The 21,861-nt window shown below is 49.0% G+C and overlaps 2 protein-coding genes across 3 annotated transcripts in view; one reads left to right on the top strand and one right to left on the bottom strand.

Moving 5' to 3' along the window:
• Positions 1-21,861, top strand: part of LOC139574568 (tyrosine-protein kinase ITK/TSK-like) — a 40,265-nt gene that overhangs the window by 9,322 nt on the left and 9,082 nt on the right. Inside the window, exons 2-5 of one of the 2 annotated variants that reach the window (XM_071399281.1) lie at positions 17,606-17,827; positions 18,066-18,170; positions 18,492-18,573; positions 18,809-18,934. In XM_071399281.1, the coding sequence (XP_071255382.1) occupies positions 17,690-17,827; positions 18,066-18,170; positions 18,492-18,573; positions 18,809-18,934 (451 nt within the window). In that variant the 5' untranslated portion in view covers positions 17,606-17,689. Of the gene's footprint in view, positions 1-17,562; positions 17,828-18,065; positions 18,171-18,491; positions 18,574-18,808; positions 18,935-21,861 lie in introns of those variants that run through there. The other variant, XM_071399280.1, reaches the window with a different exon arrangement.
• med7 (mediator complex subunit 7) lies at positions 2,534-4,387 on the bottom strand. The gene is made up of 2 exons (XM_071399276.1): positions 4,249-4,387; positions 2,534-3,705 (listed from the first exon to the last, which is right to left on the bottom strand). Exon 2 carries the CDS (start codon positions 3,694-3,696, stop codon positions 2,944-2,946), a length of 753 nt encoding a protein of 250 aa, XP_071255377.1. The 5' UTR covers positions 3,697-3,705; positions 4,249-4,387; the 3' UTR covers positions 2,534-2,943.

Raw genomic sequence — 21,861 nt, 5'->3', positions numbered from 1 at the left:
GCACCGGTTCCATGTACAGTTCTTCAGCTAGCTCCCCCTCCTCGTCCTACAGTAGTCTAAATAAAGCTGTAAACTCTCTGACCTTTCCCCCTTTGTTCTCCATGGCACAGGTAACACACAGTATGTATGTAAGGGTTAGCCTAATTAGGGTTTAATCCCTGGTCCATCACAATACCTTTCCAGTTTTTGGGTAAATCACTGGGCGTGTGTCTCTGGCCAAGATACGGGTTGTGTTTTAAATGGCACCCTATATATTTTGATTTAACCTTTATTTAACTAGGCAAGTCAGTCAAGAACAAATACTTATTTACAATGACGGCCTACCCCTGCCAAACCCTGACCCGGATGACGCTAGGCCAATTGTGCGCCGCCCTATGGGAATCCCAATCACGGCCGGTTGTGATACAGCCTGGAATCAAACCAGGATCTGTAATGACACCTCTAGCACTGAGATGCAGTGCCTTAGACTGTTGCGCAAATCGAGAGCTATTCCATATATTTGGCACTACATTTGACCAAGGCACTGCACTATGTAGGGAATATGGGATCTGGTCAAAAGTAGTGCACTATGCCATTTGGGATGCAAAAAAGGGATTGGAGCCATCCCTACAACATGCAGGTAGGTAGGCCAATAAGGCCATTTATTTAAAGACCGACACATCTAAACAGTCAATCTGATGATAGGACACCCAGCCATTAGCCCAGATCAGCCGTAGCCAACTCTCCTCCTGGAAAGCTGAGCTAGCCTACTTGGTGTGCAGGTTTTTGCTCCAGACCAGTGCTAACACAACTGATTTAGCTCATCAATTGGGTTCCTCAGTGCCTTGATTAGCTGAATCATTGAATCAGGTGTGCTAAAGTAATGTAGGAACAACGGCCTTCCCACCTAGCATCTACAGACCCACATAATGCATCACCTATGTCTTTCATAGGCGGTCTATGATTCATAATCATTCTGTCACTATAGCAACCACTTGAACATGTAGGCCTCTCCTGACTTGAGTAGGAGTTTGATATCTGGGGCAGTAGTGTTGTTTTGATTGCTCTGCACAAAGACAGGGCCAACTGGTTAGGTAATGTATTGTGCTTTCTGCTTCTGTTGAAATAAAGCATGACTGATGTGACTACAGACTTCAGAGATAGTAGTATCTAGGCTACATTAAATACAGAAAAACAAGGCAATTATGTTTCCCAACAAGTTCAATAACAAAACATGTTTTCATAACACAGGAATGGAAATTCAGATTCACATTTCACGGGCAGCGGTATATCTGTCCTCATTGATCCAAAACGAACTCCACATCAATTCAATGCTTGTATGTATGCCGTAATAAGGAAATTAGAATCCTCCTAGGGGTTCAGTGTATCTGTCTGTCTATGGGACTAATGTACTTACATACTCAAACCAGCGGAGGCTGTTGGGAGGAGCTATAGGAGGACGGGCTCATTGTAATGGCTGGAACGGTATCAAACACATCAAACAAATGGAAACCACGTTTGACTCCATTCCATTCCAGCTATTACAGTGAGCATGTCCTCCTGTATCTCATCCCCCAGCCTCCTCTGACTCAAACCTTATCTTACACAACAAAGGCTTGCCTGCAGTACTATCTCAGCCCATGTTCTATAAGGCTTCAATTTCTTTGTCTGTCACCACCAATGAGCAATCTCACGTTACTGCATGTTTTAGTAGTTACATAGCACAGACCTAGTCACACACTATGTAAATGATCCCAATAATTGAATGGGTAAATCCCCATTTCAGCAACAGTGCCTTCTTTAGGGTACAGGGCATTGTGTTGCCAAAAAGTTGGTGATTTACCCACTAAATTGTTGGGAGCATTTCCATAGTGAGACTATTTCTATACAGTTTACTCTGGGTCAGTCAGCAACATCTACTAAAATGTTTGGGTGTGTGCCAGCTCACGCTGTTCACTAGGCTAGGGGAAACTTCATCCCGGAGTGTGTCTATGTCACTACACACTAACCTCTCTGTCTCTCTCTAGCCAAACAGTGACAGAGACTGAGGTAGTGTAGCGCGCCTCTGACTGGGACATTAGCTCACATTGCTACAAGTATATAAGCTTACATAGCAAGCTGCTACACACACAGCTTCACAGACTAAGCGCTTCCCGTCTAACAAAGACTGTTGCAGTGGCTGCATCACTGACATTCAATCACATTAGGTTATGACATGTGAATAGAGTTCAGGTTTGATCATAGTGCAAGATCTTTTCAGCATTCTTGGACTACATAGTGTAATGCAGTGAATCAGCTGCTAAACATATAGATAGTTTGATCGTTCACACACGGACTCATCTAAGGTATGAAATATAATTTAAAGTAGAAAACAGTGGTTTCTAGCCAGGACTCAGTTTGAAGACAACCTGAAAGGAATCAGCAGGACCCACTAGTGGTATAATACAACCATTCTTAGATTAACAGAAAAAAGGGTGGTAGGCCTAATTGTCTAATTCAACAGTCAACCATGATAGTGAAAATGAATCATATAAAATATAATTAATCAATTATGTTACAGGACTTGGAAATTGCTTTATTAACTTTTATCAAATTATGAATTTTAAGAGCATCCAAACGTTAATGATAGCCCAAAAAAATTCTGAACTCAAGGTGTGTTTTCATAGTCTGTGACACTTCATAGTCCATGAAAAATACTATAAAACAGCTGACAGCGTATGTGATCAGAACTAGATTAAGCATACAACACAATTAAACAGAGACCAATAATAGCAATGAAACAAACATACCAAAACAAGAGAAACCTATATTCAGCATGGTGAATCATTTTGATTCTGAACATATAGAAATATAATGAAGAGGACTCGATTCACAACAGACAATCTGTTTTACAGAACACATTTCTATCTAAACGTTCTTCATCATTGCAGCCTTCTGTAGAGACCCCAGCCCTAAATACAAAACTCAGGCGATCTCGTCGATAATACTACACATTGCTGCATCCTTGTCCCATACTCTGTCCTTCTTAGCAGCACCACCCATGCTTTTGTCCTGTTGTGGCCCAACAGCCATACAGCTAGCCCCAGCCTCCTCCACTTCCATGGGCTCAGTCTTTAACCTGGCGGTCAACCCCATCGCTGCTCCTCCACCCCTCAACCCATCCCCTGCCCCACTCGAGCCCTCAGTCTGGAGCAGGTCATCGGGCAGGGAGGCCAGGCACCCCTGGATCATCTCCATGACCCTCTCCAGATGCTTCTGGAACCTCTCTGCAGTCTCCAGGCGCTGTCTCTTCTGCACTTCCATCATCACCCTCAAGGTCTCTCTGGCCTGGTGCGGACGGTACTCATTGATCAGATGGTGCATGTGGACAAACAATAGCTTCAGGTCCTCCAGTTTCTCCTCTCTCTTTATACTGCCAGGGCTCTTGATCAGGATGTCCAGGAGATCCAGGAAATTCACCAGGATGGACATGTTGAGCTTCTTGAGCTCCCGTTTGTGGTGGAACTGCATGGGGTGGAGCCGCTCGATGCCCTGGCTCTCCAGCGGTCGGATGATCAGGTCGTCGCACTGGAACTGGTTGCCGAACATCATGTAGGTGTCTCGGATGGGAGGAGGGGGTTTGGGGGCGAGCCCCTTGCGGATGTTCTCGTCCGTGTACTCCTTGATGTACTGCATGGGAGGGGGAGGTAGGGCACTCACCTGCTGTGGTTCACCCATGGTGGAGGCCTGGATAGAGAAAGATGATTACATATTTATTATAGCCTCCCACATTATTTCATCATCCCACTTTGCCTTTTTAGTTGTCTTGTCATTGATAACAAATAAGCTGGGGAAAGAACCGGAAGGCTATTATCCTGCTGATTTACAAAGAGCATGGCTTACCTCTCTATATAGACTGTATTATCAAAGATACTTATAACTAGGACAATTTATAGGGTTTCCCCTATTAATCTGGTAATAGTTGCTAGCGTTGTGAGAGACCCACCTTGTAGTCACGCATGCGCGTCTAGCTGGCTAGCTAATTAGCGTAGCTAGAAGTGTGTAACGTTACGTAGGACAGCTTGACTACGTTGTCTAAAGCTAACCTACTGAGCAAGTGGGACTAATGCGCTAGCTACAAGCCTACAAACGGATTGTGAACAATCTAGCTAGCTACAGTATTTTCAGTTGATTCAGTATCTAGCGAGCTAACGTTAGCTAGCTAACATGAGAGCTTGGCAGACTTGGAAGTAATTTCACAACAAGGAATGAGACAAAGGCAAAACATACCTTTCTATCGCGTCATCAATGACTGTATTTAATATAGACTGAATTCGCCACCACAACTAACGTTTATTGCTTTTCACAAGAAATGTGTTTGCGCGACTTCTCTTCTCGTTTCCCTCTCATGCCCCTGTCATCCCATCCCATTGGTTGGATTTTTGTTTGACATGATTTGTTGGCAGTGCGGATTGGCCAGTTTCTCGTCAGTAATGCACGATTTGATTGGTTTTCACAGACTGGCCGCTTCATTTGATGTATTTTGACAAGTTTCTTTAAATGTTTCATCCAACACACTTGTACAATGTAAAGGTTTGTAACAAAGTGGTGTAAGAGAGGTCGAAAGTACGATGTTCAATCTGACAAATGAATGTCTCATTGTGATGGTCATCATACAGGTAACTGCCATAATAAAGGAAACACCAACATAAAGTGTCTTATGGTCCAATGCAGCTGTTTATTTAAGTGATAATGCCAGATAAGCCGGTGTTTGGAGGATATATTGGCACGGGTGTTTGTCTCGGGACGGCAAACCCTGACAATATATCCTCCAAACACCAGCTTCGAGGGCATTATCACTTTTATACAACCGGTTACCAACATATTCAAATACTGATTTACATATTTTAATTAAACACGCTATTTTATAAATGTATTCATACAATTTCATCCTTCAACAAGATATAGTCCCGACACAAATCTAGGGTTTCTACCCAAGCCGGCTGGTCGTTCTATCTATCGGTTCGGTTGCCTGAGAATCAAACCTGTCGTTACGTCTTTTTTTTCGGTATATATAGATGCGACCCAGTCATTCGTTCTAAATGTTCGATTGCCATAACAATGAGCTAATGATGCGGGATTTCACCTGGCCAAGGTTGCCAGGTCCAGTTCAAATATCTATCTCAATGACCACTCAAAACTACAGAAAAGTCCTGAAAACTAGCCCACTTTTTTTTACAGTAAGAGAGAAGTTGCCATATGTATACAATAAATCCTTTCCCCATAACCTTATCGAGCCAATTAAGAACGAATATCGTAGTAACTTGTAACGACGTTTGAAGCACAATTCGTTTTTCTTCAAAATACTAACTATTTGGAGCTATGACATGACCTAAAAAAGGAATTGGAATATATCCTAGAGAAAAGATAATTCGCCCTTATAAACTCCCCAGATAATTTTCTATCAATGGATGACTATTTAACCAATTTGACTGCTATGATTAAGCAATAAAGCACAAGGGGTATGGTATATGGCCTGGATACAGCCATGAGCTGTGGTATATTGGCCATATACCACAAACCCCGGGTGCTTTATTGCTATTATAAACTGGTTACCAATGTAAAATCGAACAGTAAAACATATATATATATCATACCCCTGGTATATGGTCTGTTCTAAACTGGGTGGTTCGAGCCCTGAATGCTGATTGGCTGATTGCCTAACATTCGTTTTTACCCGTGGTATACAGTCTGATATACCACGGGTATGACAAAGCATTTATTCTTACTGCTCTAATTATGTTGGTAACCAGTTTATAATTGTAAATAAATCCCCTTTGCACATGTGCATGACTACTGTATAGATAAATCCGACGAGAGTTGGAGTAATGAAAGTTGGTCAGAGGATGTCGAAATCTCACACTTGGACAACATAAAAAACGAATGTTAGGCAATTTTCTGGCAATTGTGCTGTTATTATTTGACAGATGTTAAGACTACAACCCGTTATAAATGGCCCATTTGCGAGATTGACTTGTCATTTCAATAGGCATAGGCTAGACTAAAATCTGGGTTTATGATTGTAATTCAACTTTGCCATGCAGGTAGCCTATAGCCCCTGATAGGCATCTCTTTTCAGATAGTCTACAGTAGCCTAGACAATATATAGGCAATATGTAAACTGAACGATCTAGCAGCTTGCTTAGTTCAAATTAACATACGAATTTATTCAACATGAATAGCGAGGCGATTTTGAGGTAAGAAGTGCCTGTGTTTACAAATAGCCTGCTGGAATAGGCTACTGAGGATGGGGTCATAATTTCAAACACTGAATTAAATATTAATATATATGCATTAATATCTATGCATATTCACTTTACCCCTACCTACATGTACACATTTCCTCGACTAACCTGTACCCCTGCACATTGACTCGGTACCGGTACCTCTTGTTTATAACCTCGTTATTGTTATTTTATTGTGCTACTTTTTATTTTATTTTTTATTTTATTTTGCAAATATTTTCGTAACTCTATTTCTTCAACTGCATTGCTGGTCTTGAGGGCTTGTAAGTACGAATTTCACGGTAAGGTGACAGCCTGGTATATCTGTCAGAACTCCCCAAGGAGATGTGGGTGTGGAGTCAGGCGCTGGAGAAACAAGTTCCGAAGGAAAAGGCCGTTTTATTAAACCAGCTCAAAAATCACAGGACACCGGACTACAGCAGTAGCCACGAAACCCCACTCTGACACAGTCCAGGGAAAAACCACCTGTTAAACATGAACTAACGAAAACGCAACCCAAACTAACTGACAGTCAAAACGAAAACAATCCCGCACAAAAACCCAAAGCAAATGTCGTGATAAATACCCCCCCCCCCCCTAATTAACCAACATGAAACACAAAACAGACAACCAAAAGAAAAGGAAAAAGGATCGGTGGCAGCTAGTAGACCGAATTATTATGGTGAGGCACATGGGCTACTAACAGCTTACTAAACATCATACATTCTCTGGATTTATGGTGCTTTCAAGACAACTGGAAATTCGTTTAAAAAAACAAGGTCGAAATCATGACGTCAGTGATCTTCAGGTTGGAGCTTGAGAAAGAGGCGAGAGTTCCTGACTTGGAAATCTTGGATGACCGTTCAAAATGTATTTTCCCTGTCGGAGCTTGTTTTTTTCCCTGTTCCCAGTTGTCTTGAACTCACTGAAGTCTGAGATTATCCAGTTGTTTTGAACGCAGCAGAAGTCATGCTGGATTGACAGCATGACCAATGTATTCAATATTTTCTGGCCCATAGTGTTCAATGTTTATCCTTTTATGCTTAGAAAAGAGACCCTTAAACCCAGACTTGGACCACACACCCACTCCACTGAATAGCAGGCTAATGATTGCTTTGCAATGCTTGCAGTTAGCCACTGATTCCTTCCAAACCACTAATTCTTGAATTAGTGATATCTAACTTGTTGGGTAATGTTTATGTCCAATGGCCGATGACCACCGATACGTTTTATCTATAATTTCTCTTCATATGACAAGGATTGAAAAGGATTTGCCTGTAGATTCTCAACTTGATTTATGATGATGACTGCTTGTCTTGCTTGCTAGCTAAGATTTTGTTGTTAACATGATCATTCCAATCAAAGCTACAGTATATATAAGTTATTTGATGTCATTTTATCTGTGGCCAATGACCTTGAGCCTTCTTGGATGGGCACTTCTAATGTAACTCTATGGCAGCACCCAAGGGGCTTGAATGTTGCAGCTCTCCCCGTAGATTTTGCGGTGACATAGTGTCGCCATGAGTGACAAAACACTGAGCCAATCACAGCTCAACTAGAGAACATTACCAACCTGCAAAACAGGCAACCCAAAAATATATATATTTCTTTAGCTAAACAGGTGGGGCTCCAAACAGATGGGGCTCTAATAGATAGACCGATGATAGATGAGTTTATTAGGCAGATGCACAGGGTCGCAGACGTAATCGCAGGGTACAGTGAAATTCATATCCTCCGAGCTCCAACAGTGTGGGTAAAAACAATGATATATATATACACATTTATAACTGTAGCAATGTCCATTTGGTGGGTTGGGGCAGGTAAATGTTTGCTGGGGGGTAGAATATATACAAGGGGGGGGGGGGATACGAAGTCTGAAGGGCAGGAGGGGGACAGGTTGAGCAGGTGGCTGCCTAGTACCTATTCAGCAGCCTGATGGTCTGGGGGTAGAAGCTATTGGCCAGTCTGACAGTTTTTGCCATGATGCTCCTATACTACCTGCATCTGAGTGATGGAAGCAGGGAGAAGAGGCCATGACTCAAGTGGCTGAGGTCCTTGATGATGTCCTTGCCTTCCTGCGTGTTGTAGGTGTCCTGGAGGGCAGGCATTGAGCATCCAATGGTGCGTTCGGCTGAGCGTACCACCCTCTGTCGAGCCTTGTGGTCAGCGGTGGTGGAGTTGCCATACCAGGCCATGATGCAGCCCGACAGTATGCTCTCAATGGTGCTCCTGTAGAACACTGCGAAGGGGCCTCCCGAGTGGCGCAGTGGTCTAGGGCACTGCATCGCAGTGCTATCTGGCCCAGTGTCGTCCGGGTTAAGGAAAGGGTTTGGCCGGCAGGGATGTTCTTGTCCCACCATTGTGGTGTCCCACCATTGTGGTGGGCTGGGTGCAATGCACGCTGACATGGTCGCCAGGTACACAGTGTTTTCTCTGACACATTGGTGAGGCTGGTTTCCGGGTTAAGCAAGCAGTGTGTCAAGAAGCAGTGCCGCTTGTCAGGGTCGTGTTTCGGAGGATGCATGGCTCTCGACCTTCGCCTCTCCCGAGCCTGTACAGGAGTTTCAGTGATGGGACTGTAACTACCAATTGGATACCACGAAAAAGGGGTAAAAAAATAATATTATAATATTAAATATATACGAAAAAAAGCTACAAACAAAATAAAACAAAGGAACCAAAAATTGGAAAAAGAAAGAAAAAGAGAAAAGGACCCTGGGGAACATGCCAAATTTCTTCAGGTTGAAGATTTGCTGCTGTGCCTTCTTCACCTCGGTGTCTGTGTGATTTTACCATTTCAGAACATGTGTATACCGAGGAACTTGATGTTTTTCACCGTCTCCGCAACAGCCCTGTTGATGAGGATGGGGGCTTGCCTTTGTTCCTTTCTTTTTCTGATGTTGAGGGAGAGGTTGTTTCCCTACCTCCTCTCTGTAGGCCATCTCAACGTTATTGGTAATCAGGCCTACTACTGTCGTATCGTCAGCGAACTTGATGATGGAGTTGGAACTGTGTGAGGCCATGCAGTCGTGGGCATACAGGAGGGGACTGAGGACGCACCCTTGTGGGGCCCCCAGGGTGAGGATCAGTGTGGAGGAGGTAATGTTGCCTAACTTCACCACCTGGCCCAGACATAGAGGAGAGTCAGGACGAGTGGAGAGCTGGGACGAAAGTAACACAGGGCGAAAGTAACTAACGCCCATTTTCTCAGATAACACAGAAGCTGGAATGATGTATTGAAGTGAAAGGACGTATCTAGTGAAAATCTTTTATCATCAGCACACGGGCTTTAAAATCACTGCATCAGTTTAAACTAGCCACAGATACTTTTTAGGAGATTGGGAACTCCATTAGAATCGTTTTATTGCCCAATGTGTATGTTTCCCATGTGTCTTCAATTGGCCACACGGTGCATTATGGGCGATTCTGGGACAAGGAGAGCTCTTCTTCAAAGAGTGAATGGGAGTCAATTGGGCTCTTGCTCAAACACCCAACATTAGCATGAATTTCATGAACAAGAAGTACATACATTACAAATCTTTTCTGAGATGTGAGATAACTTACATGTTCTCTGTAACGTCATATAGCTTTGTAACCGTGACATTACATACTTTCAAGCAAAATAGACAGGTTTCTTGACATTTGGCGTGTTCAAAACAACTGGGATCTCGTTACTTGGAAATCTTAGACTTCCGATTTCAGTGCATTCAAGACAACTGGGAAAAATTATTTTGAATCGTCATCCATCTCGGAATTCCAAGTCAGGAACTCGGGCATCTTTCTAGAGCTCCGACTTCCCAGTTGTCTTGAAAGCACCTGTAACGATTGTTGTTGGAAGGATTGGACCAAGGTGCAGCGTGGAAGGCGTTAATCATGTTTATTAATGTGAACCAGCAACAAAACAGTAAAGAGTAACAAAAATAACGTGCAGCTTTGTAGTGCAAAAGGCTACAATACAAAAACAAGGTCCCACACACAACAGGTGGAAAAAGGCTGCCCAAATATGATCCCCAATCAGAGACAACGATAGACAGCTGCCTCTGATTGGGAACCATACCAGGCCAACATAGAAATACAAAAACTAGAGTACCCGCCCTAGTCACACCCTGACCTAACCAACATAGAGAATAAAAAGGCTCTCTAAGGTCAGGGCGTGACAGTACCCCCCCCCCCCAAAGGTGCGGACTCCGGCCGCAAAACCTGACTCTATGGGGGAGGGTCCGGGTGGGCATCTAGCCTCGGTGGCGGGTCCGGTTCGGGACATAGACCCGGGCTGGGGAGACGCACAGGAGGCCTGGAGCGTGGAGCCGGCACAGGACGTACCGGGCTGGGGAGACGCACAGGAGGCCTGGAGCGTGGAGCCGGCACAGGACGTACCGGGCTGGGGAGACGCACAGGAGGCCTGGAGCGTGGAGCCGGCACAGGACGTACCGGGCTGGGGAGACGCACAGGAGGCCTGGAGCGTGGAGCCGGCACAGGACGTACCGGGCTGGGGAGACGCACAGGAGGCCTGGAGCGTGGAGCCGGCACAGGACGTACCGGGCTGGGGAGAAGCACAGGAGGCCTGGAGCGTGGAGCCGGCACAGGACGTACCGGGCTGGGGAGACGCACAGGAGGCCTGGAGCGTGGAGCCGGCACAGGACGTACCGGGCTGGGGAGACGCACAGGAGGCCTGGAGCGTGGAGCCGGCACAGGACGTACCGGGCTGGGGAGACGCACAGGAGGCCTGGAGCGTGGAGCCGGCACAGGACGTACCGGGCTGGGGAGACGCACAGGAGGCCTGGAGCGTGGAGCCGGCACAGGACGTACCGGGCTGGGGAGACGCACAGGAGGCCTGGAGCGTGGAGCCGGCACAGGACGTACCGGGCTGGGGAGACGCACAGGAGGCCTGGAGCGTGGAGCCGGCACAGGACGTACCGGGCTGGGGAGACGCACAGGAGGCCTGGAGCGTGGAGCCGGCACAGGACGTACCGGGCTGGGGAGACGCACAGGAGGCCTGGAGCGTGGAGCCGGCACAGGACGTACCGGGCTGGGGAGACGCACAGGAGGCCTGGAGCGTGGAGCCGGCACAGGACGTACCGGGCTGGGGAGAAGCACAGGAGGCCTGGAGCGTGGAGCCGGCACAGGACGTACCGGGCTGGGGAGACGCACAGGAGGCCTGGAGCGTGGAGCCGGCACAGGACGTACCGGGCTGGGGAGACGCACAGGAGGCCTGGAGCGTGGAGCCGGCACAGGACGTACCGGGCTGGGGAGACGCACAGGAGGCCTGGAGCGTGGAGCCGGCACAGGACGTACCGGGCTGGGGAGACGCACAGGAGGCCTGGAGCGTGGAGCCGGCACAGGACGTACCGGGCTGGGGAGACGCACAGGAGGCCTGGAGCGTGGAGCCGGCACAGGACGTACCGGGCTGGGGAGACGCACAGGAGGCCTGGAGCGTGGAGCCGGCACAGGACGTACCGGGCTGGGGAGACGCACAGGAGGCCTGGAGCGTGGAGCCGGCACAGGACGTACCGGGCTGGGGAGACGCACAGGAGGCCTGGAGCGTGGAGCCGGCACAGGACGTACCGGGCTGGGGAGACGCACAGGAGGCCTGGAGCGTGGAGCCGGCACAGGACGTACCGGGCTGGGGAGACGCACAGGAGGCCTGGAGCGTGGAGCCGGCACAGGACGTACCGGGCTGGGGAGACGCACAGGAGGCCTGGAGCGTGGAGCCGGCACAGGACGTACCGGGCTGGGGAGAAGCACAGGAGGCCTGGAGCGTGGAGCCGGCACAGGACGTACCGGGCTGGGGAGACGCACAGGAGGCCTGGAGCGTGGAGCCGGCACAGGACGTACCGGGCTGGGGAGACGCACAGGAGGCCTGGAGCGTGGAGCCGGCACAGGACGTACCGGGCTGGGGAGACGCACAGGAGGCCTGGAGCGTGGAGCCGGCACAGGACGTACCGGGCTGGGGAGAAGCACAGGAGGCCTGGAGCGTGGAGCCGGCACAGGACGTACCGGGCTGGGGAGACGCACAGGAGGCCTGGAGCGTGGAGCCGGCACAGGACGTACCGGGCTGGGGAGACGCACAGGAGGCCTGGAGCGTGGAGCCGGCACAGGACGTACCGGGCTGGGGAGACGCACAGGAGGCCTGGAGCGTGGAGCCGGCACAGGACGTACCGGGCTGGGGAGAAGCACAGGAGGCCTGGAGCGTGGAGCCGGCACAGGACGTACCGGGCTGGGGAGACGCACAGGAGGCCTGGAGCGTGGAGCCGGCACAGGACGTACCGGGCTGGGGAGACGCACAGGAGGCCTGGAGCGTGGAGCCGGCACAGGACGTACCGGGCTGGGGAGACGCACAGGAGGCCTGGAGCGTGGAGCCGGCACAGGACGTACCGGGCTGGGGAGACGCACAGGAGGCCTGGAGCGTGGAGCCGGCACAGGACGTACCGGGCTGGGGAGACGCACAGGAGGCCTGGAGCGTGGAGCCGGCACAGGACGTACCGGGCTGGGGAGACGCACAGGAGGCCTGGAGCGTGGAGCCGGCACAGGACGTACCGGGCTGGGGAGACGCACAGGAGGCCTGGAGCGTGGAGCCGGCACAGGACGTACCGGGCTGGGGAGACGCACAGGAGGCCTGGAGCGTGGAGCCGGCACAGGACGTACCGGGCTGGGGAGACGCACAGGAGGCCTGGAGCGTGGAGCCGGCACAGGACGTACCGGGCTGGGGAGACGCACAGGAGGCCTGGAGCGTGGAGCCGGCACAGGACGTACCGGGCTGGGGAGACGCACAGGAGGCCTGGAGCGTGGAGCCGGCACAGGACGTACCGGGCTGGGGAGAAGCACAGGAGGCCTGGAGCGTGGAGCCGGCACAGGACGTACCGGGCTGGGGAGACGCACAGGAGGCCTGGAGCGTGGAGCCGGCACAGGACGTACCGGGCTGGGGAGACGCACAGGAGGCCTGGAGCGTGGAGCCGGCACAGGACGTACCGGGCTGGGGAGACGCACAGGAGGCCTGGAGCGTGGAGCCGGCACAGGACGTACCGGGCTGGGGAGAAGCACAGGAGGCCTGGAGCGTGGAGCCGGCACAGGACGTACCGGGCTGGGGAGACGCACAGGAGGCCTGGAGCGTGGAGCCGGCACAGGACGTACCGGGCTGGGGAGACGCACAGGAGGCCTGGAGCGTGGAGCCGGCACAGGACGTACCGGGCTGGGGAGACGCACAGGAGGCCTGGAGCGTGGAGCCGGCACAGGACGTACCGGGCTGGGGAGACGCACAGGAGGCCTGGAGCGTGGAGCCGGCACAGGACGTACCGGGCTGGGGAGACGCACAGGAGGCCTGGAGCGTGGAGCCGGCACAGGACGTACCGGGCTGGGGAGACGCACAGGAGGCCTGGAGCGTGGAGCCGGCACAGGACGTACCGGGCTGGGGAGAAGCACAGGAGGCCTGGAGCGTGGAGCCGGCACAGGACGTACCGGGCTGGGGAGACGCACAGGAGGCCTGGAGCGTGGAGCCGGCACAGGACGTACCGGGCTGGGGAGAAGCACAGGAGGCCTGGAGCGTGGAGCCGGCACAGGACGTACCGGGCTGGGGAGAAGCACAGGAGGCCTGGAGCGTGGAGCCGGCACAGGACGTACCGGGCTGGGGAGAAGCACAGGAGGCCTGGAGCGTGGAGCCGGCACAGGACGTACCGGGCTGGGGAGAAGCACAGGAGGCCTGGAGCGTGGAGCCGGCACAGGACGTACCGGGCTGGGGAGACGCACAGGAGGCCTGGAGCGTGGAGCCGGCACAGGACGTACCGGGCTGGGGAGAAGCACAGGAGGCCTGGAGCGTGGAGCCGGCACAGGACGTACCGGGCTGGGGAGAAGCACAGGAGGCCTGGAGCGTGGAGCCGGCACAGGACGTACCGGGCTGGGGAGAAGCACAGGAGGCCTGGAGCGTGGAGCCGGCACAGGACGTACCGGGCTGGGGAGAAGCACAGGAGGCCTGGAGCGTGGAGCCGGCACAGGACGTACCGGGCTGGGGAGAAGCACAGGAGGCCTGGAGCGTGGAGCCGGCACAGGACGTACCGGGCTGGGGAGACGCACAGGAGGCCTGGAGCGTGGAGCCGGCACAGGACGTACCGGGCTGGGGAGACGCACAGGAGGCCTGGAGCGTGGAGCCGGCACAGGACGTACCGGGCTGGGGAGACGCACAGGAGGCCTGGAGCGTGGAGCCGGCACAGGACGTACCGGGCTGGGGAGACGCACAGGAGGCCTGGAGCGTGGAGCCGGCACAGGACGTACCGGGCTGGGGAGACGCACAGGAGGCCTGGAGCGTGGAGCCGGCACAGGACGTACCGGGCTGGGGAGAAGCACAGGAGGCCTGGAGCGTGGAGCCGGCACAGGACGTACCGGGCTGGGGAGACGCACAGGAGGCCTGGAGCGTGGAGCCGGCACAGGACGTACCGGGCTGGGGAGAAGCACAGGAGGCCTGGAGCGTGGAGCCGGCACAGGACGTACCGGGCTGGGGAGAAGCACAGGAGGCCTGGAGCGTGGAGCCGGCACAGGACGTACCGGGCTGGGGAGAAGCACAGGAGGCCTGGAGCGTGGAGCCGGCACAGGACGTACCGGGCTGGGGAGAAGCACAGGAGGCCTGGAGCGTGGAGCCGGCACAGGACGTACCGGGCTGGGGAGACGCACAGGAGGCCTGGAGCGTGGAGCCGGCACAGGACGTACCGGGCTGGGGAGAAGCACAGGAGGCCTGGAGCGTGGAGCCGGCACAGGACGTACCGGGCTGGGGAGAAGCACAGGAGGCCTGGAGCGTGGAGCCGGCACAGGACGTACCGGGCTGGGGAGAAGCACAGGAGGCCTGGAGCGTGGAGCCGGCACAGGACGTACCGGGCTGGGGAGAAGCACAGGAGGCCTGGAGCGTGGAGCCGGCACAGGACGTACCGGGCTGGGGAGAAGCACAGGAGGCCTGGAGCGTGGAGCCGGCACAGGACGTACCGGGCTGGGGAGACGCACAGGAGGCCTGGAGCGTGGAGCCGGCACAGGACGTACCGGGCTGGGGAGACGCACAGGAGGCCTGGAGCGTGGAGCCGGCACAGGACGTACCGGGCTGGGGAGACGCACAGGAGGCCTGGAGCGTGGAGCCGGCACAGGACGTACCGGGCTGGGGAGACGCACAGGAGGCCTGGAGCGTGGAGCCGTTCACAGGACGTACCGGGCTGGGGAGACGCACAGGAGGCCTGGAGCGTGGAGCCGGCACAGGACGTACCGGGCTGGGGAGACGCACAGGAGGCCTGGAGCGTGGAACATTGGTCTATCTTTTTTTTTTAGCTAAACAGGTGCCCTGAATGACGGGTCACCACTGCTGCAGACTAGCTGCACTTAGTTTTATTTGACCTGTTTTCTACTGATTTGTCTTTGCATATATCCATAAAAATGATGCGGATTCATAATTTAAACCGGCTGAGAAAAGCTCCCTGCCTGTCTATGCGACAGCTGGAGATCGAATTTGAATATTGAAATAGTGTTGCAAATGTCAGAGAGACAGACAGGAAGGTTTATACAAATATCCTCTGTTGAAAACTAAATGTTAGTGCAAAATAAATGTGAGATAATGTCTAGATGCTTTTTATTGTGGAAATCAAGTTTATCAATTGTATGGCTGGGCTGATGAAACAGTGGATTGCGCAGTCAGATGGAAAAGAGTAAATAGGCATTTCAACATCTTAGATTCAGCCTGTGGTTATTTTTGGAGTAGACAACGTCTGGAATGCGGTTTAACCAATCAGCATTCAGGATTAGACCCACCCCTTATATGAATCTCTATATCAAATCATTTCTGGTTAACAATTAAAAACATCTTCCAGAACTTTGGTGACTACTAAATATTTTTTAAACCTCCCGCTTTGGGCTGGATGTGTCAATGTGCAATTCATACTTGCATAAACTATGACCATTTTTACTGTCTTACTGCAATTAGCCACGAAATCCCTAGCTCAAAAGCAATTTTCTGGAAGCTGTGGTGTGCCATTTTCCATACATTTTCCACCAACTGGGCCAGCCCCTAGCAATTCGAGTTCATCCAATGAGCTTCAGCTTCTCGCCATATGAGTGACAGCTAGCAAAAGGCACATGATGTACACGCAGTAATTTTCCTGGACAACATTTGGCTTGTGAGTGCTACTTGCAGAATTACTGGCTAAAACGTATGCAAAAAAATAAATGGTCAAAAATAAATAAAAATAGCTTCTTAGCGAAGAGCAATTTCTCAAGCAATAATTTTGCTCGGACTGTCTTGGTGTGGTCTGAGTGGGGAGGGGAAAACTAGCTGTTATTGGCAGAGAGGTTTGGGACTTTCTTTCTTAATGGTCTATTAACTTATTTTCTGCCTGGTGATGTCACCAGGTGGTCTCTTCAAACGGCGCTTACACTAAAGGGGCATTATCAAAATGTTCACAATTTCACAGTATTATTCCAACCTCATGGTGGGGAAATATATATAAAACACTGGGCCTTTAATAAGGCATCTCCTTTATTTAGTCAGTTACCTGTACTGTATATTGTGTGTATATGGAGGTAACTGCCAAAATAATGGAAATACCAACATAAAGTCTCTTAATAGGGTGTTGGGCACCACAAGCCAGAACAGCTTCAATGCACCTTGGCATAGATTCTACTAGTGTCTGGAACTCTATTGGAGGGATGCGACACCATTCTTCCATGAGAAACTCCATAATTTGGTGTTTTGTTGATGGTGGTGGAAAACGCTGTTTCAGGCGTGGCTCCAGAATCTCCCATAAGTGTGGTGAGATTTGGTGACTGAGAGGGCCTTGGTATATGGTTTACATCATTTTCATGCTCATAAACCCATACAGTGACCACTCCTGTCCTGTGGATGGGGGTATTGTCATCCTATGGGAGCATAGCCATGGTAGGCAAAATAATGGCCTGCCCAGCATTTTCATACATGACCCTAAGCATGAGGGGATGCTAATTGCTTAATTAACTGAAGAACCACACTGGTGTGGAAGCAATATACTTTGTATCACTCATTTACTCAAATGTTTTCATTAGTTTGGAAGTTACCTGCATAATAGTATTTGTTCAACTGTGAATTTTGTAAGTGTGTGTTTAGCCTTATTTCTGGGGAGAGAGCTGCTCAGGCTCTGTGGTTCGGTGCACCAATGCAGTTTGTGATGTTTCGACTTGTGTGGGTGTGTGTGTGTGTGCATCTTAGTCTGAGTGTGTATCTTTGCAGAATGAGTTTGTATGTGTCTGAGAGTTGGTCTCTTTCTATCTGTCATGCTCAAGGAAGTGGTTTACCTATATCTACACCGGAAACTCACACGACACTAACTCCCAACACTCTTTTCCTTCTCTCCACTCCTCCATAGGTGTTCAGTCTATCTCTACAGCCCACCTCGCTGTCTCTCTCTCTCTCTCTGTCTCTCAATGTTAGCCAGGTATCTGTGTTCACTATGCTCCCCACGGTAATCTTGAAGGGGACTCTCATCAAGAAATCTCAACAGAAGCGAAGGACGTCGCCCTGCAATTACAAGGAAAGATTATTTGTCTTGGACACCCAGGACCTGACCTATTCTGAACAGCGCCCTGGGGTATGTACAATTTTTATTGACAAATTGTGTGGTTTGTTTGTTTATCAATTGCTGGCAAGAATTACATTTTGTTCAAATCTTTTACATTTTACAGTTCAGCAGTGTCATTTTTTAAATCATATATTGAGTTATGGAGAAATATGACTTTTACATGACAGTTACTTTATGGGGGTTGTATTGTTTGATATGCAAATGGAAAGTTGTGAAGATGTTGATAGAAAACTGTATTCATCTTCAGAAAAAGCCCAGCCAGAAAGGCTGCATTGAGCTCTCCAGGATCAAGTGTGTGGAGATAGTGTGCAGTGAAGTCCCAATCCCCTGCAGCAACAAGTACCCCTTCCAGGTAAGACCACTGGAATGCTAATGACTGGAATGCTAATGACTGGAATGCTAATGACTGGAAAGCTAATGACTGGAAAGCTAATGACTGGAAAGCTAATGACTGGAAAGCTAATGACTGGAATGCTAATGACTGGAATGCTAATGACTGGAATGCTAATGACTGGAAAGCTAATGACTGGAATGCTAATTACTGGAATGCTAATTACTGGAATGCTAGTTATTGGAATGCTAATTACTGACCATTGGGAACACTTTACAATGACTTTCATTTATAAATAAGCCATGACACAGTTTTTTCAAATATGCATAAATGTCTCAACAGGTTGTCCACGACAACTGTTACCTATACATCTTCGCCCCGGACAACGACTGTCGTCAGAGATGGGTCCGAGCTCTGAAGGAAGGTGAGCAGCAGTTATGGAAGACAACATGTTTAACGTTAAACCCATAATAAAAATACTGAGTCTCTCAGAGCTGAGTTTTCTCATATATACCATAATATATATACCATAACATATAAGATACCAAAATCAACACATAATATTAAGAGAATTCTATCAACATTATATTATAAGCTCTATGACACATTTGCGCCTCCATGTCTTACGCTGTATTTAATTTCTCTCTCTTGTCATGAAGAGACCAAGTGCAACGCATTACTCCTGAAGTATCACCCCAACTTCTGGATGGAGGGGAGGTGGAGGTGCTGTTACCAGACAGAGAAGATGGCTACGGGGTGTCAGGAGTACGACCCTATGGGATACGGTACAGCTACCGCACCACAGCATAAAAAATACTATTTCATTTGAAGAACACATTTCCCACACACAATGTCTATAACATGCAATATTATATGATTATGCTTATGATTATGATGATGATTATTGTTGTCTTGCATACAAACCATTTATAATCCCTTTAAAAAGTATATAATGATAACTGCCTATAATGTGAATTTAACCCCCTAGACCTTATTGACGCACTGGCGCGTCAATCTACGTAACATAAAAAATTCCCCATCAAAATCTGTCAGTTTAAGCTAGAGATATCTGTTTATTCTGCGTGGGCTGCGTCTCAATCCACCACATCCGCCATGTCGCCCTTCCGCATCTGAGGTGGAAAGTGGCAGAGCTACAGCGATGTTTGTCAGACCCGAAAATCGATCTTTTCACGATAACGTCTGAAGCATTCGAATGGTTTAGCCTAAATACTAATATGACCACTCTATAGAAAAGGGAGACTCTCACAGGCCTCGTCTGAAGGTAACCCATACAAAGTAATGGAAGTATGGAGGTAGTTTTGTGCCAAAAAAATAAATATGTGTAAAAAATATATACACTACCAGTCAAAAGTGTGGACACACCTACTCATTCAAAGGGTTTTCTTTATTTTTACTATTTTCTACAATGTAAAATAAAAGTGAAGACATACAAACTATGAAATAACACATATTAGTAGTAACCAAATAAGTGTTAAACAAATCAAAATATATTTGAGATTCTTCAAAGTAGCCACCCTTTAACTTGATGACAGCTTTGCTCACTCTTGGCACTCTCTCAACCAGCTTCACCTGGAATGCTTTTCCAAAAGTCTTGAAGGAGTTCCTTCATATGCTGAGCACGTTTTGGCTGCTTTTCCGTCACTTTGCATTCTAACTCATCCCAAACCACCTCAATTGGGTTGAGGTCGGGAGATTGTGGAGGCCAAGTCATCTGATGCAGCACTACATAACTTTCCTTCTTGATCAAATAGCCCTTACACAGCCTGGAAGTGTGTTGGGTAATTGTCCTGTTGAAAAACAAATGATAGTTCCACTAAGCACAAAACAGATGGGATGGCGTATCACTGCAGAATTCTGTGGTTGCCATGCTGGTTAAGTGTGCCATGAATTCTAAATAAATCACAGACAGTGTCACCAGCAAAGCATCCCCACATCATCACACCTCCTCCATGCTTCACGGTGGGAACCACACATGAGGAGACCATCCATTCACCTACTCTGCGTCTCACAAAGACACAGCGGTTGGAACCAAAAATCTCAAATTTGGACTCATCAGACCAAAGGACAGATTTCCACCGGTCTAATGTCCATTGCTCATGTTTCTTTGCCCAAGCAAGTCTCTTCTTATTATTGGTGTCCTTTAGTAGTGGTTTCTTTGCAGCAATTTGACCACGAAGGCCTGATTCACGTAGTCTCTTCTGAACAGTTGATGTTAAGATGTGTCTGTTACCTGAACTCTGTGAAGCATTTATTTGGGCTGCAATTTCTAAGGCTGCTAACTAATTAACTTATCTTCTGCAGCAGAGGTAACTCTTCCTTTCCTGTGGCAGTCCTCATGAGAGCCAGTTTCATCACAGCGCTTGAAGTTCTTGAAGTTTTCCGCATTTACTGAACTTCATGTCTTAAAGTAATGATGGACTGTCCTGTCTCTTTGCTTATTTGAGCTATTCTTGCCATAATATGGACTTGGTCTTTAACCAAATAGGGCTAACTTCTGTATACCACCCCTACCATGTCACAACACAACTGATTGGCTCAAACGCATTAAGAAGGAAAGAAATTCCACAAATACATTTTTACAAGGCACCTGAAATGAAATGCATTCCAGGTGACTACCTCATGAAGCTGGTTGAGAGAATGCCAAGAGTGTGCAAAGCTGTCATCAAGGCAAAGGGTGGCTACAGAGGAATCTGGTACTTTTCAGGTGTCTGGCACTGTATATGTATTTCCTGAGCTTTCTTTAATCTCCTACAGACACTTTAAAACCTGTCGTGTCTCTGACTGATTACATTTTGACCTGCTATTTTATCAAATCGAATACCTAACGATTTAATTAAACCATGCAACAATTAACCCATTAATAACCTGGGGCACCACAGAAGCATTCATTTATATAGAGCGGTTTTCTCCCGAATCCACTCTCTTATAGATCTGAAAATCGTTTATATCATTAGCAGTCAATTATTAATCGTCACCTCGATCGGTCTCATTCTGATTGTCATAAGTACTTGCTTATCTGCACGAACCCTAGCTAATAAGTTGAATCAGCAACACACAAATTGGCATAATTATTTATTTGCTAAATACCTAAATAATCACACAGAATTACATATCTGTACACACAGGATAGATCACACATTGATTACTAATCATGTCATGAAAAGCCCCTAGTAGGCTAACTCAATATGACGGCTGGTTACACAAAGGAAAGGGGTTGGGTTTGAATGAAAGAGCGGGAAGACTGAGAGTTTTGGTCTCTATCGGACCTTGAGAAGCCATGCTACTGTAAATACAGAATCTTATGCATTCTAATAACTGCACATTTGGGAAAGGAAAATGCAAGATATATATATTTACTCTGAGCTTCGATAGATGGGTCGAAGATGGAAGACTGGTTTACCCAGCAGAGATCGCCATTGTCCTTTGAAGAATCTTTCTGGTCATAGTGTTGTAGAGCGGATACGTTAAAGTACCCTGTCGTTCTTCTGAGATTGTCTGTCCTTTCCTAGGCCACGTACATGTACAGCTGCAGCTGATAACTCGACGTCTAGGGGGTATCACTTCTTCTTTAGTGAATAATCGTTCAAAGTTCATACCAAGTTGCCATAATCAGCTTGCGCTGTATTCTGGCTGGTCTGGTCGAAATTCACCATTCCAGCGTGGTGATCGTCACCTCCACATTGTAATTCGC

Source organism: Salvelinus alpinus, chromosome 4, assembly GCF_045679555.1.
Source record: "Salvelinus alpinus chromosome 4, SLU_Salpinus.1, whole genome shotgun sequence".
Lineage (NCBI taxonomy): Eukaryota > Metazoa > Chordata > Actinopteri > Salmoniformes > Salmonidae > Salvelinus > Salvelinus alpinus.
The sequence above is the reverse complement of the archived record's forward strand: the minus strand, read 5'-3'. Positions and strand labels throughout refer to the sequence as shown.